The following is a 15,861-nucleotide window of genomic DNA, read 5'->3' as shown; positions in this document are numbered from 1 at the left end:
GCCCTTAGCGTCTCAGGGTCCCAATTCTGGGCTCCCAGCCTCTCCCCCCATTTGGTGGTTTCCAAGCGTCGCTTTGAGAAACGATTAATTATCGCTGGGGGGACGCTCGCTACAGTACACGACCCCTCCCAGCAGGTTGTACAGCCTTGGTTGGTGGAGTTGCGGTCAGGCTGGTGCTGCCCTTCTCCCTCCTCCGGTCAACTTCCACGACCCCTTCACTTACCTATTAGTACGGCCAGCCCGAACAGCTCCGTGTCCAGCATGCCTTGCTTCGAGAAGTGATGGCATGTTTGTGCGTATACTTCGCGTACGCGACTTTTTGCTTCGACTAGGAAGTAGAGTGTGCGTGGCTGCGGTGTTCCCAATAATCTGGAGTAGAGAGAGAGAAGAAAAAATGCGGAGAACGGAGAAGAAATTAATATAAAATAATCGACTGATAGAAAAAAAGGTGCATTACCTTTGAAACATGCCTTATATAGTACAAAAAGCGATCTTACAAAACAAAACAAAAATACAACAGTTTACAATACATTTTTACAGCTACAAGTGTGAGTGAGCACAGTGAGTTGGCATTTGTTTGGCCACTGCGTGGGGCGGTAAAAGGAGAAAGGCCCGGCACTAGCCTGGCCCATAGTGTTCCGGTGGCGTTCCTCGGATTCCAAACCCCATCCTACCCCAATCAAGCGGTCTGTGGGCTGCGTAGACGCAGCAAACAGACCACTACAACCACCGTGGAGAGAAACCATATAATTTCGGGCGTTCGCTCTAAACGGTAGGTATGGTGATTTATGATGGTCATAGCCGATTTAATGGGGTCATTGAGATGGAATTTTAATTGATTCGATTATACCGAGAGGAGCGCACAGGGGCGTCGTTGTCGTGCAAGTGCCGCCCGCTCGCCCGGGTGAAAAGGAGGCCACAAACGTCACCACGCACCCCGGGTCGGGGCACATACATTTGAGCTGGTTTTTGGGCTGTATCATACGCCGGCTGGCCCGGAAAGGGACCACACTGACCCCATCATTAGCCCAGAAATGAGGGAAAACAACCAGATACTGAACTGAGGAAGGAGAGAGGAAAAAACCAAAACCCAAACACGGGAACATTATCCCGGGGGTCACCCCCGTCGGTCGGTTTGTCTAAAGAGAAACAAGAAACAACAAAGAAAAAGGTTTCCTTTAATTTCAGTATCTCAACAAGCTGTCGGGGACCTTCCGGTGTGTGGTTTGTTGTTTTGTTCTGGTTGTGACGGTGTGTCCGAAATTAAAGGTCACCGACGGCGGTGCTCTTCGGGTCCGGGTTGATCGGGGTTTTACGACCACGCGAAAGGAATTTCCAAAATTACGGTAGGATCGGGTTGTTTCGACGATCGATCCAAATGGGTCGGTGCGGCGCCAATCGTCCGTCGCGCGCGGTTTGGCCCTAGAGAGGCTGCCAAGGTCACGGTACCGCGCAGATGGTGGTATTGGAATTACGGAAATTAAGAACAAAGCGTTGTCGGCCACATGAAATCTAATCGGATTATTACCAGCCGCCCATTTATGGTGCGTGTTCTGTAAATAAAAAAGGCTTCCAAAAATAGATTCCAACAAACGACCGCATTCCACACGTCGTAGCATCGCCGTGTGTAAACGAAACTGATCGAATTTCCGACCCGAGAACACACACACACACACACACAAGCCGATCGTGTGGATGCGGGGTTTCAGCATAACCAGCAAAGACATCAACGACAGCATCGGAAACATTCACCGATGCTTGGCACTCTAATGGAGGAGCGAGGGACGGAAATAAGGCGACTCAATCTTGCTTGAGACCTCGGCGAAGGTCAACGAGGCTTTTGTTGATTGTTGATTTTTTTTTCGCATACCTGTAGAACGAATGGAATGTAGCCAACTCTTCACAATCGAACGATCATCATTTGCTTCTCAAAAACACTTCCTAGCAACTATCTTACCGTGTAGTGGGTTTAATACTTACTTTAAAGCTAGAAATCTGGTACCCGGAGGCAGAGGTCGGGAGGGTGGTGCGCAAACCTCTAAGGGTGCGCTGACGGTACAAAAAGCTCGCATGCTGCATCGTTACCATCTGCAGTAACCTTTACGAAATATTTCCTGGAAGGGAAGAACAGAAAAGGGCAGACATTAGTATCGGGACTAAATTTGGGGGAAACGCTCCGCATTAGACGGTTTAGTTTGAACAGTTTCCTTGCTGGACCAGCAAACAGGATGCTGAAAATCGTTGGCTCGTTGGTAATCGGTTTTTTCTCCTTTTCTTTGATTTCCAATGCTTTCGAAATGCAACAAAGTTTCACGCAACGGCGGGGACGTTGCATGTCGTATGGTACACGGTGCAGCAACATTGTATGTGCATTGAAATTGATTGCTATGAACGCTTGCGTGTCTTAGACGTCTTAGGCAGTCGTCGTGGCCGTGAACGGAAGGGTGTCATTAGGGAAAACCTTCGTCAGGCGGCGGCGGCGTTCGTGTCTTGACAGGCTTGACGGTTTCCCTCGGACCCTCGCGCAGCCGGTTATGGGCAGGACATCCGCTTAGCGTTAGAAAGATGGCTTTAAATGGTGTTGGCTGGTCGTTCCTTAAAATGATCTTTATCCCTGGGCAGCTAGAATCTTTGAGTTTTAGTACAGAGATAGCGACTGGAGGGGAAAGGGAGAAAGATATTTCAGGCTCGAAATGAGTTGGAACAGCAAACAGGCAAACGGATCGTTAAAGCCCCATTAAAGCTAGCAATCCTTCGCAAACGCTCCACTGCAGCCCCGTGTGAATGGCGATGCCTGGGATGTTTGTTGCGTTCGCTGTATTGAAAGTTCGGGAAAGCTTCACAAATCACGCAGCACCGGCATTAGCGTAGCGTACGACAACAATGTGAGAGCCAGCTGCTGGCTGACGGTTGAAAGCGGTCCCATTCCCCTCCAAACGAAAGCGACCCGGAGCTTGTGCCGTGTGGATGATCCTGCAGATCACCGTCGCCAGTTCTATTCCAGCTCACAACAGCGAGCATCATCACCATTTAAATGGGGACTCCGAAAAACCCCTCCTGTGTATGTGCGTGTGTGTGTGTGATCCAAACGGGGTCCGAAAATACGAAACCCGCACGTATTCATTCCATCCGAACCTTTGGCGCGCGGATCCAAAAACATAACAACGTCCCAAACGTCTCTCCCCGCATAGCCGCATTCGACTACGATTCCACCACGATCATCACGATCATCATCAACGGCAGCAGCAGCAGCAGCAGCAGCAGCAGCATCGCGTCGCCGTCGTGTATATACTTATTTTATCCCTTCGGGTTATAAAACCGGTGATGGAATGTGGATCCGTTTCGTTCCGTTTTGTTCAGACGTTTCTCTTTTTTCTCGCCACCATCGTCATTTTGAGCGTCATGATCATGATCGTCCTGCCTCACGCCTCCCGCGGCAGAGTTGTGTTGGGTGGATCGACGGCCGTTTCCCTTCCGCGCTAGACTGGGTGAAGTTCGCTTTCTGCGCCGCGCAACGAGGCTCGCGAGCGCGATTTTAACGCACGGCGAAGAAACATTCTTCGGCTGGGCGCTCGATGCCCGAGGGGTGAGCTCGCGAGCTGGTAGTAATGGGCTACCCCGATCCGAGCCGGGGCGGCCCCCAGCAAGCTCGTAGAAAGCCTTAGCAGGGTTTTAGCACGAAGCGGGACAGCATCGCGTCCGCGCGAGGTGTTTGATCGTGCAAACGACGAGACGGTGGAGAAAAGGGAAGCAGAAGCGGTACACGAAAAACACATATACAGACGGAGAGCACACAAAACACCCTGGCGGAGGTACGCTCAGAATCGGGGGTGAAATAAAAAACTGAACCAAAGAAACACCAAGCGACGAAGCGGGCCACGGGTTGGAGTTCCCGGCACACGATTTGGCTTGGCTTTCGTTTCCAAACCGCGCCAAAAACTCTGTGACGCGCTTCAGTGAGAAGGGAGGTCAGCAAAAGCAAAAAAAAAAAACAAACCCACAAAAACTGTATGCATGTTGTATCGCTTCAGCAATAAAAATAAATAATTCTGTCTCGGGCTGGGGCTCCTCGCTTAAGCCGCCGTACAAATCGTTCGTTTGTTGCGGGGTTTCGCGTAATACGCGCGCACGAGTCCAAGGAAGCGGGCGAAGCGCTTAACGCCTTTGCGTCCAAACGGCTTCCTGTCTTGGGCGATTCCGTGTTTCCCCGTTGGAGCGCTCCCTAGCCTTCCTCCGTCCCTCACCTGGAGGATAATGTGAGCTAAATCGGGTTTATGTGTTTTTCATTCCTTCGAGCTGTTTCGTTGTTGCTGTTGTAGCAAAGTTTTGGCACCATAGTCAACATCCGATCTCGATGTCGTCGAGGAGAAAAGACATTGAATTAAGGGGAAGATTATCGTTATTCAGAAATGTATCTACGTTTGAAAAACTACTGAATTTTCTTCCGAAATTTGGACTGTTTTCGGTGTAATAAATAAAATATTCATAAAATACATCTACCATTGCACAAAGTCTTACATACAATGGAAATAGTTCCTTTTGGGCATCTTCGAAGTACATCAGTGCGATCACTCAAACGCATCTCCACAAAGCGACGAAAACACATGGCACGCTGTTGGCATTCCGGTGGCAAAGATGGTTCCAGAATCGCCAAAACAACGCTGCGCGCGCGCTCTCGCAATGCCTCAAGAACTTTCCGACGGCAGACCCGAACGAAGATCGAAACCAGAAAAACCAGCTCTCCGCATGCTTGGCCCCAGACAATCTTCTCCAAGCCGCCTGCCTCGCCCAACAGCGCCTCGGGCCGTGCCGAATTTCTTTGCCGCTTGATGCCCGGCTGGGTGCCCGTACAAGACGAGATTCGCTTCGTTACGAAACGGAACGAAAAACCTGATGCTGCTGCTGCTGCTGCTGGCAGGCTGACAGGAGAAAAGAACATTCAACACACAAGCACAGCGCGCTTCTTCGCCGTGCCATCTTTGAACCGATTTTACCACCGCTTGGGCGCATCGCGAGGTTCGGCGCGGGTTGGCCCTCCCGAGGTTATCCCGCTTCCCATTCCATCCCCGCCCGATCGATAGTCGGTGGTTGATTTCGGATGGGGATGGGTTTTGTTTTCGAACGTTTTGGTGAAACGCTTTTTTTTTGGGAGGACGGGGGGACCGTCTTTGGTACCCCGCAAGACCGCCCGAAGGTGATAAAGAGAAAAATGAATCGCCCGTGAGCGCGGGCGCGCGCGCGTTCGCTCGCTTCTTCGCTTTGTGTGTGTGTGTGTGTGTGTAGGACGGTAGCACCGAAAGATGTCGACGACGATCGCTGGCCACATAGGGCTGGTCCCTTTTGGACCGAACCGGGCGGTGGTGGTGGACGCGATCGAAAAGCGGGAGGGATTCGGCCACATTCAGGCCGATTGACTTAATGCTAATAACAACCTGTTATACGGTCGCTGCCGTGGAGCAAAACTGAGATGACCGAGCCAAGCCCCAAACCGCGAGGGAGAAAATCGAAAATCGGATGCGTGTGTGTGTGTGTGTGTGCGTTCTGATTGTATTTTGCTTCTTCACCATCTTGCGTCTCCAAGGGAGTGATTATAAGCACACGCAAACGCACTGTTCTTTTTTTGTGATGGGGACTTAAAGCAGGACAGACCAACTCCTCTCCTAAGATGAGGGAAGATGAGCAGAAGCATTGAAAATGTGCGTTTTTTTGGAGGTTTTCTTTTTATCATCCCCTTCTGCTTCTTTTCAGTCGGAGATCACGTGTGTGTGTGTGTGTTTCTTTTTCCCGCCTTCTTGTATTCAGCTTCCGTGCTGAACTGCTGCACCGCGATGGCAACGATGCTGCTGCTGCTGCCGGTTGCTACACAAAACACACGGCCGGACAGACAATATAATTTTCAAATTCCAGTAGCCACATGTAATTACACGTGCGCGCTACAACCCGCTCCCGTGGACAGGGAAGAGACGGCCCACCTTCCCGCTGCTTGCCTCCTCATCATTGTGTGTGTTTTTATCGCATTTTATTTTTACGGTTTGAGACACACAAGTGACCCTTTCTCTCTCTCTCTCTCTCTCTCTCTCTCTCTCTCTCTCGCTCTCTCGGTGATGCTGTTTTGCTGTACTTTATCATGTGCATCCACATGCTACTGGCTTTTATTCTGCGCTGCAAAAAAGGCATCCCCCTCTCCCCCTTGCTGCAGAAGAGCATTTGCTCTCGCTCCCGTCAGCCTGGTTGGTGTCTGGTGTGTACGTGCAAATATGCATCCCATCCCCCGGGGGGCAACATGGGACGAGGATGGGAAGGGGGAGGGAATGAAGCAACGTGTTTGCTTATTGCGCTCACACTTTATAAGCGCTGCTGGATAAAATGCCGATGCGAGACAATGCGCAACGCTAAAGGGTTCTGGCATTATTCACATTCAATTGTTTCACACTCCTTCCAGGGGTGCATGCGTGTGGGTGGGTGGGTTTGCGAGTGTTTTGCGTTAGCAGTTGCATGTGAAACGTCACACAAACGATAACATAATCCAAACGTTCTCTTCCCCGGTCTTTATCACACACCAGAGAGCCATTCACGGTGCTACATTCCGTTCCGCTAAGGCACTATTTAGCACACCGGGTGGGTTTTGTGAGCGTTTTTGTTTTATTTGCTTCCCTTCCCTGTATTGGATGCACTTAATTTACAACCAACACTGGTTTAGTGGTTGTTGTTTTTTTTTGTTGCCTCACTCTCTTCTCCTTCTAATTGCTGCACGAGAATAAAAGGTTATGCCTGTGTGCTGTTGAGGAGCGGAACAAAAAGAAGGAAGGTAATTCAAAATGATACAATCCACATCCCCGTAAGGGTTTGCGGCTACACATTCCAACCCCGGGGAGACGGGGAAGCAGCAGCTTTGCCAAGGGTGCATCGTTACGCGTAGGAGTTATGATTACGCCCATGGAAATGGAATGCCTTTTTTTTTGCTCTTTTACACATCTTTGCCCAGCGTCTGGAGATTGTGTAAAAGAATTCCCAACCATGGATGGTAGGTGCCACGTGAGGGATTATGGATTCTTTTGTATGGGCTTTTCATTATCTCATCGTACGAGAAAAGGGGTACGCTTCCCGATAGGGTATGCACCCATTTACGCAATAAGCTCTCAGCAGCTACGTTCCGTCGCTGTACAATTATTGTTTTGCGCTTTCATTTAACGGAAATAGTTTGTTTAATATTGATCTGTTTTATCTCCTTTCAATTCAAACTCTTCCCTGATCGCACTGAAAACGTTGGTGTCTAGACGTTGGTGAGCACTTCGTGCGAAGTGCTAGTCGGCAAAACATTCCTAAAACCCCCCATCCATCGCCCATTAGCCGGGTGGATGACGCACGTAACTTAAGCTATTGACTTAATTTCTGGTTTGGTGTTCCGTTTTCACGATTCCATCTCCAGCGGCGATCGTGGCCAGGCGAAAGAAATTCCTTCCACACCAAATTAAACAATCATTAGGTGCTTTGGTTTTGTATTTAATTTGTCTTGCGATGCGGCGTGGGGCAGTATTTACACGGGAGGGCAGGATGGGTCAGAGTGTACGGCATTCGCCATTACCGTTGATGACGTCTATTCAACAAAACGCCAATCTTGACGGGGTCTTCATTTCAATCATTCACATTAACTCTCTTTCAGCTCCACACACAGATAACCCCCATAAGCAGGCTGCGATCAATCAGTGCAAGGTCATTGTCGTGCTGCTTGCTAGTGGATGCTATTACTTCCGTGTTAACATACAAACATTCCATAGTACACGGGGGAAAAGCATACGCACCGCAGGGTGGGAACAAAAAGGTTCATAAATCAAAGCTTCGAGCTGCACTGAATATTGAACGAATATAAATAACAACGCCCCGGCGGCCCAGCAACAAACTTCACTGTCTTGTCTGTCCTGAGCGCTTTTTTTGTGCGTGTACTGTTGCTGCTGTGGCTTTTAAGATTCATATCTAATTTTTAAACCCCAAGCTGGCCAGGCTCGTTGCCAGGCTGGCCACATTCCGGAGTGGTTTAAGCAGCAGCAGCAGAGAGCGAGTAAAAAAACGAGCTTGAATGATAGAGCTTCTTCCAGATGCTTCGCTTTGTCGAGCAACTCTTGCCCGGGTTTTTTCTCGATAGGCTCGAGAGACGCCTGTTGCGCATTTTCCAATCATTCTCATTTCATCATCCCTTCGAGATTCGATGCACAGGAAAAACAGAACAAACAATCCTAAACGACGAAGACGCTGATGATGATGATGGTGGTGGTAGTGATGCTGTTGATGGTCTTCACGCTGCTGCTGCTGCGATGATGTGCCAGGTGTGTGCCCTCTTGTTTGAAGAGGATTCCAAAAAGGGTACGCCCTTAACCTGCGGCTTTCGCCCGTCGCTCGTGTGTTCCCGCTGCGAGAGGGGGGCCCTTTTTGTGTTGTTGCCTGTTGTGTGTACTGGTGTTGTTAAGCTTGCGCATTTTTTCCCCCACCGTTTCCCCTTCCCATTCTCCCGGGGTATGAGAGGTGTAATGATGTGGTTTTGTGAACGGCTTCCCGGGTTCGGGCAACCGAGCAATAAATACGGCCGAAGGGATATACATAAATTTTCTTCCACAAACGTCTAATTCTCCGTGTGTCCCACCGTGGGGGTTTTGATCGGATGCTACGGGGGAAACCCCCAAAAGGGAGGGAAGAGAAGGGAATCGTTAGAAATTCAATCCACTCGAAGCTCAATGACAGTAATTTCTGCAGCGTCGCGTCGATATAATCCACCGGACACATGGAACGAGCGATGAAGAAGGATGAAAACACCAGAAGCAATAATTAAAGCTCCCAGAATCCAACGGACGGCTGTTTGGCGGTTTGCCGGGTGTACGATTAGGGCTAAAGCACTCCCGAGCCTCCTACGAGGTGCGGCGGTACTCAGGGCAGGAATAAGGTAGTGAAACGAAAATATTCACTCAGACAAAACTAAAGGGTTTTGAAAAAGGCGAAAGAAAGACAAGCATCCTTGAATATTAAATCTAGCCCACTAGGGGATACGGTACGGGAGCGGCCATGGGTTGGCAGAGGGTACACCGTTTGGCTCGCCTGCGGGCAAACTCCACTCCACCCGGGAATGATAAATGGTAGAATTGTGAAGTGGAAGAGCGAAGAATTCGAGACGTTCCTCCGCTCAGCCGTTCCGCCACAGCCGCCCCGTGTTCCCTTCTAAATAAAGGGGAGGGGGAAGACGTTGGGAGCTCATCGTTAGGAGGAACTGAAACACTGCACTGGCGGTGGTGTCCAGGTGTGTACAGAACGGTTTGAACGAGATTGTTTCGGTAACCGATTGGGAAAGCGGGATGCAAAAAAAGAAGGCAAACGAAACAGGCCCCCTTTCCGTTCTCCAGGCACTGGCCACGTTTGCTTCTCGTGCCCTTTTGCTCTTTCTCCCTTCGGTCGCGATCGCTTTTGCCCATCCAGGCACAACAGGCAGCAGCAGCAGCAGCACCACAAAAAATGCGCGTCCCGTGAAGCATCACCTCTTTTTGATGATGCTCGTGCTGATGTTTTCTTCGCGTTTTTTTCGTTTTTTGGTTCCTCTGCTTTCGAGCACGAGTGGCACGTTTATGGCCTTGAGCAGAAAGTGGCGAATTCCAGAACCCTGAAGTGATCGGTGGTTGTATCATCTTTAGTTCGCGGGGAGGTTTCTGATCGACAGTGAACGAATGCTTGGACAGCTTGTAAATTATTTCGGTTTAATGCGCAAGCTTTGAACTTTGAACAGAACTTTGAAGGTTTAATTCATCGTTCAAAAGGAATGCTTACTTTCTCATCATCGGCTTTGCCTACATCGTCATGGAATTTGTGAAATTCCACGTCGCTTAACTCGTCGCTCGCAGCACAAGGACACGCATCCATTCTCAGCAGCACTTCACATTAATGCTATCAAAAACTCAACATACCTCGACACTGGCACACACACCAAAGACACATCGCTCGCCGTGCTTGAAACCGTTCCACTACAAGCGAGGCAAAACATTAAACGTAGCATCATCATCATCATCATCGCGATCATCATCATTGCTGTCGACTGACGAGGTCCGACGCATTCCATTCCCGAAGATCGTTCAAAGGAAGGAATGTGAAAAGGCCCGCTCCTAGCCAATGTACGGCAACGGTGTGTGTCTGTATGTGTATGTATCGTCAAAACGGACGGTTGAAAGATCTTTAAATATACAAGCCATAATAAGCATGGAGGCAGCTTTTGACGTACCACCACCCGTCAGCGTACGGCTTTCGAGCGCATCGCCGTCCTTCCAGATGCCAGATTCCGGAGCGTGCGTGAACCGTGTAGGGATTAGGGAAGGATTTCCAAAACATTCATTGCTTAATGTTTCAGAACGGAAAGTCAAAAAACAGAAAAGGTGGAAAATACTTCTTCTAGTGTAATAAAAACACGAAAGATTCGAAGTGCCAGGTTTTAAGCGACGAACCTGCTGTTGTGATCGAAAGATGAAGGAGGTTACAAAATGAAATAAAATTTTGCCAGCCTGGGTAGATGCATTCATACAGGCCAATCAAGAGGTCCCATGTTTTGGGGTCGATACTTTCATGTCTGCTATGTGTGTGTGTGTGTTTTTTTTAAAGAAAATGAAGTTCTTTCTTCCCGGTGACGATCACCCTGCCTGATCGTACGTAAGCAAAGCGGGCGAGAGCGCATGCAGGTAATTGTAGTACAAAAAAAAAAAAACATTCAACCAACAGTACCCGTACACCCATACACACATGCACGTACAAATACACAGACTCAAGGCGATGATATCGGGGCGCACCGTCCGGCTCGACCCGACCCCGTCCGGGTCGACCAAACAAAACGCGCCATTTGAAGGCCAGCCGCATTCCAGAGCGTGATCATTCGCTCCCGCGCACTTCATTTTTCTGCTCGTGTTTTTTGTTGTTGTTGTTGTATGTGTGTGTGTGTGTGTGTGCTGTTGCCTTCTCTTTTTCCATGCCGTGGTCGTCGCCGTTGTTGTTGTTGTTGTTGTTTGAGGTTGTGCGCGCTGGCTACCTTGCGGCAGACTTGCAACCCTCCATCGCAGCCCTCTTCAAAGGCAAACCCTTCGCTCTGTCGCTTGCTCTTTCACGCACACGCATCCTCCAAACCGGCCTGCTAATATATAGACCCTGTTCCGATGCTCAGGCCCCGGCTTGCTTGTGTGTGTGTGTGTAAGTGTGTGGCCAAAGAGTCTGTGTGTATTAGCGTGGCCATTTTTTTCTCTCTTCTATTCACGCTCAATCGGACGCGCACTTGTCCACAGCACGGGGCGGATGGGTTCGGTGTTTTGAAGTATTTGCCGTCTTTTTCCCCCTAATCACCCCCACTACATGAGTGTCCGCAGTATAGGCGCTCCAGGGACAGCTCAACCGTAACACCCAGACCGTTCGCCCGGCGCGGATCATCGATGGAACAGTTACAAACATCTGGGAGCGGTCCCCGTTTGCGTTTCGGTCGCGGTCGCGGCCGTACGTACGTGTGTACGTCGCCGGGAATGAGGACAGCCGGGCGGTTTCTTTTTGCACGGTCAGGGTTTTTTCGCTTCATCCGCTTCGCGACACAGTTCGATGGGTGCTGCTGCTGCTGTGTGTGTGTGGCGCGAGACAACACTAAACAAAAACAGCCAACCCTCAAACGTATGCGCTGTTGGGTACACGGTAGTACTGGCGCTACAATAAATATGCTAAATAGTGACTACTCGTCTGGGTGTGTGCCTGCGTGTGTGTGTGTACCGGCGCCCTTTCATCGTTCTCACGTGAAGCACACACTACAGCTTGTTGCGGAATGACTTTGAGCTCAGCCGCACCAGCACAGTAGTGCGGTTCCTCCTCGACCGGCAAAAAAAAACAAGACATAAAATACCTCGAAACATTGGCAGCGCATGATGCATGTACATACAAACGAGCCTTAAAATTTGGCCAACATACGAGACAAAACGTATCACGTCGTCGCTTTTTTTTTTTCTTTTCAACAGTTTACTTATACGCACGGGCGAGTGGCACAAGAATTTTTGGCTGGAGATCGTGAGCATTTTTTAAAATTGACCACACCTCCGTCGCTGTAGTGTAGAAGTGTATAAGAGGCAGCAATGGTAAACTTCAGGTGTGGAATATTAATGTCCACGCTGGCAGCAGCGGCAAGGCAGACCAAGGTGCCATCAAGCATTCATTGGAGACGATGATAACTCACATGATTGGGCGCCATGGGTATAGTACAGTATCGACCTAACGCATTGCTAAGTGATGATGCAATTGCCGCTGTTTGAGTAGTTGCACCGTTTTTAAAGTACGATTTCCCGTGTGATCAGAGTTGCTTACCAATTTCATCAATGTTCTCGAATGAACAAAAATAGCCAACCTTGCATAAGCGCACAGGAATGGTTCTTACGATTTTGCGCCACAGCCAAACTCCCAACTGTCTCCACCATTACTCACCTGCGAAAAGAGAGAGAAAAATACATAAACTCATGAATATGCTGACGAGATTAATGAGAACAGCAGTGTGACAGTGTGGGCCAAATACAAACAAACGAAAATAAATGGATCAACATCCGAGCGCCCAAGCCCAGCCACCGATCTGCCCTGCCCTGAGACACGGTTGCGAGACTTTGAGCACTTCGGGGGGAGCCCTATTCTTGAATTACAAACCTACGGGGAGTACATTCACTTTTGCTCAGGGTTTTAGTCCGCACGCCCGCCAGTAGAACAGTGAAGGGACAGCAACGCAGTGGCAGCTGGTAGGAACGCCACGGAACGCCATAAGCTACCAGGCCGCTGCAAAGCTAGAACCGGGCCAAGTCTTGAGTCTTGGGTTGGGTGGCTGTAATTCGAGCAGGAGGCCTGGCTTGAGAGAGCAGAAAAAACAGCCAACTCACGGATTATTCTCCAACCACCACGACCCACCACCCAGTAGTCAGTAGTCACGACGGTGTGTGTTTCTTTGGCTGGCCTCCCCTTGATTGGGCCGGCGTGGAATCGTGATGGTTGGGCAGAGAAAGGGTTTGAAAAAGGTAGGTAACTACACATCAACGTTATAACATTGCACGAAGTTTCCGAGATCGATCGTTTTTTGGAGCAAATAAAGCGAGCTAAACTAGTTCAACTCCTGTAGCACCGCACATCACGTCAGCTCGGAAATGTCAGTTCGGCGCGTGCAAGTTCAGCGTAGAGTTGCATTCTGCGCGGGAATGGCCAATGACCGATGCAATAACATAGACAACGGCAACCGAAGCATCACTGATGCCGCTTGCAGGCATTAGAAACGAAAACGTGGGGCGTTTGCAGCACTTCCCTCAAACAACCCTTCGAGAGGCCATTTTCTTCTTGTGCCGTTTTTCTGCCTGCTGAATCTTCTCCAGCCACTCCGCTGCAATCAACACTGCTGCGGTGGTAATGAACTTGAGTATGTTAATAATATTTCCTCCCCGTGCACCAAGCAGCGCTGTGGAAGTGGCAAAAGGAAGATAAAAACACAACGCTCCAAAGGTGCACACACACACACGCGGTACGCCCGGAACGGAATGCAAACGTCACGCCGATGCACACAAGCGATCGATGCAGCTGAGGCAGGAAAGGAGCAAAACACGTTGTTGAATTGTTTGTTTGACCGATGTTGTTGCTGTTTGTGGTGGTGGTGTTGTGGGGAGCCAGTGGCAGCCCGGCTGTGCACTTTCTTTCCGTACACGTCCTTTCCCTCCGCGTGTGAAACTCCCCCATCAAGCAACAAGAATGATTCGCGAAGGGGGCAATGTGGGAGAAAATGGAGGTTGATAGAGTGAAGGGATGCATGTAAAAAAACAACAACCACACGCTTATTTACAACTGTCACCTTCATCCCCACCCCCTTTGCGCGTATGAATTTCTCCATTTGCGCATAGAGCAAACTTGCACACCGAGCTCTAGCGCACGACGAGCGCACGGTGGCTTATTTGGCCAGGCAGAAAGTGAATTTTGCGTTACGTTACGCCGCTGCGGCGGCGAGAGAGAAATGAGAAAGTGCAATATTTGTCGATGTCATTGGTGTGTTTGCTTGCTGCACCGTTGCACTTTTAATTGAGCGTGCCTGTTTGCCTACGGTACACGATCACTTGCTGTTTTTTTTTTTTGTACGGTACGGTTTTATTACTCGGGCGGACTGCAATGGCACGATCGCGTGTTTGGAAAAGCTCAAATAAATAAAGCTTTGTTTACATTTGTTTTTCCCTCTTTTGTATACACCGTTCCTTTTTTGTGTATGTGTGTGAAATTGCTTTTCCTCGTCTAGTCCGACCTAATTTTCGTCCCAGCAAAAACGAGCCCTGCAACGCGCAAGACAAATCCCAGCGGGAAGGTGTTACGTTTGCTGCGCGTTGCGCGCTTTGTTTTCCACCCGTTAAGACTGCGCTCATGCTCGATCGATCCGTAAACTCCGGTAGCTCTGTAAGCCGACAGCAAACAACGGCAACTACAACAGAGGAAAAAAAAACAACTACCACAACACCAGTGTTAACGAACCCAACAAATCGCCTCCCGGGACGGTTTACAAGGCACAGACGGCACGGGTGACACGCCTTGCCACGGCGGCACCGGCTAAACCGATAATTTCCTATCAGGTGGATTTCAATCAAATTAATCTCCCAACTACATTCGATTCGTTTGCCGAACCGCCGTTCACCTCGCTCCGCTCCAGCTTTGGAGCGCCTCGACGGCGACGATGATTGCCTTGCCGCGGGTTGGCACCGCGGGCATCCAAACCGACCCCACCGGAACGGATCTGGCGTTCGTCACCGCCTTCGGCCGCGATGAAATAGAGATTCGGTGAAAGGGAATGTAACCTTTTCCTTTGCGCTATTTGCGCTATTAAGCCTCCGGAAGGTGCGGTGGCTCTGGATGATCAACTTGGCCAACGCCTTCTACTAAGAGAGGTGAGGTGAAAGAGGAAAACAGAAGAAAGAAAAAACACGACAAGGAGCATTGCGTATCCATCAAGACTCCCTTCAAGAAGTGTACGGGACCGTACAGCATCCAGTAGCAAACGCTTTTCTAAACACTTTTTATCTTAATCTGCCCAATGATTAATGGTGCTAGCGGCCCTGCGTAACGGTTGATTGTCTGCCGCGATAGAGGAATGTCCGGCGACACGGGGGAGATACACACACAAAGTGTGGGGCCAAAATGGTACAGGCAGGCAGGTGTGTGTATTTGAGAGAGAGAGAGAGAGGTGCTGTTGTAGCAGTTTTGATTCCGTTTCGTTACTCGAGCGGACGAGACAAGTGTTGCTAGAAAAGGGGCGCGAAATGCTTTCGAATTTCTCTCCACAGCCAGCACAGCTGCATGCTGCTTGGGTGAATGGGAACGCTGAGAAAGAATTAGATTCTACAGTACAAGTGGAAAGCATTCCTATAAGTGTGTAAGAACTAGTGGTGTGTTCTCAGGAGCGCACTTACGACTCCAATCTGACTCTGGCTATTTTTAGTCTGATTCTGACTTCGGCAAAATCGGAACTAATAGTTCCGCCCGGAGTTGGAGTCGTACGTAGTCATCCGGAGTCGTCCAGAGTCGGTCTCAGTCAGCGGGAGTCGTCCTGAGTCGAGGTTTGCAGGCACAAAGTGTAAGAAAAAAATAAACCAACGCGATGAAATGCCTCCAGCCGATTCTGATTCCGGATGACTCTGGATGACCTCGAATGACTCTGGACGACTCTGGATGACTCTGGACGACTCTGGACGACTCTGGACGACTCTGGAAGATTCTGGATGACTCTGGCTGTCTTCGAATGACTCTAGATGACTCTGGATGTCCCTGGATGACTCCAAGAGATTCTAGACGACTCCTGATGACTCCGAC

At 49.7% G+C, this 15,861-nt stretch overlaps 1 protein-coding gene across 1 annotated transcript in view; it reads right to left on the bottom strand.

The window, feature by feature from the left end:
* LOC120960086 (protein expanded) overlaps positions 1 to 15,861 on the bottom strand; it is a 48,150-nt gene that overhangs the window by 14,200 nt on the left and 18,089 nt on the right. Inside the window, exons 2-3 of the mRNA XM_040384031.2 lie at positions 1,981 to 2,114; positions 224 to 369 (exon numbers count right to left, since the gene is read on the bottom strand). Coding sequence (XP_040239965.2) covers positions 224 to 369; positions 1,981 to 2,072 — 238 coding nt within the window. The 5' untranslated portion in view covers positions 2,073 to 2,114. The remainder of the gene's footprint in view (positions 1 to 223; positions 370 to 1,980; positions 2,115 to 15,861) is intronic.

Source organism: Anopheles coluzzii, chromosome 3 (assembly GCF_943734685.1).
Source record: "Anopheles coluzzii chromosome 3, AcolN3, whole genome shotgun sequence".
Classification (NCBI taxonomy): Eukaryota; Metazoa; Arthropoda; class Insecta; order Diptera; family Culicidae; genus Anopheles; species Anopheles coluzzii.
This window is presented reverse-complemented; position numbering and strand designations above follow the sequence as displayed.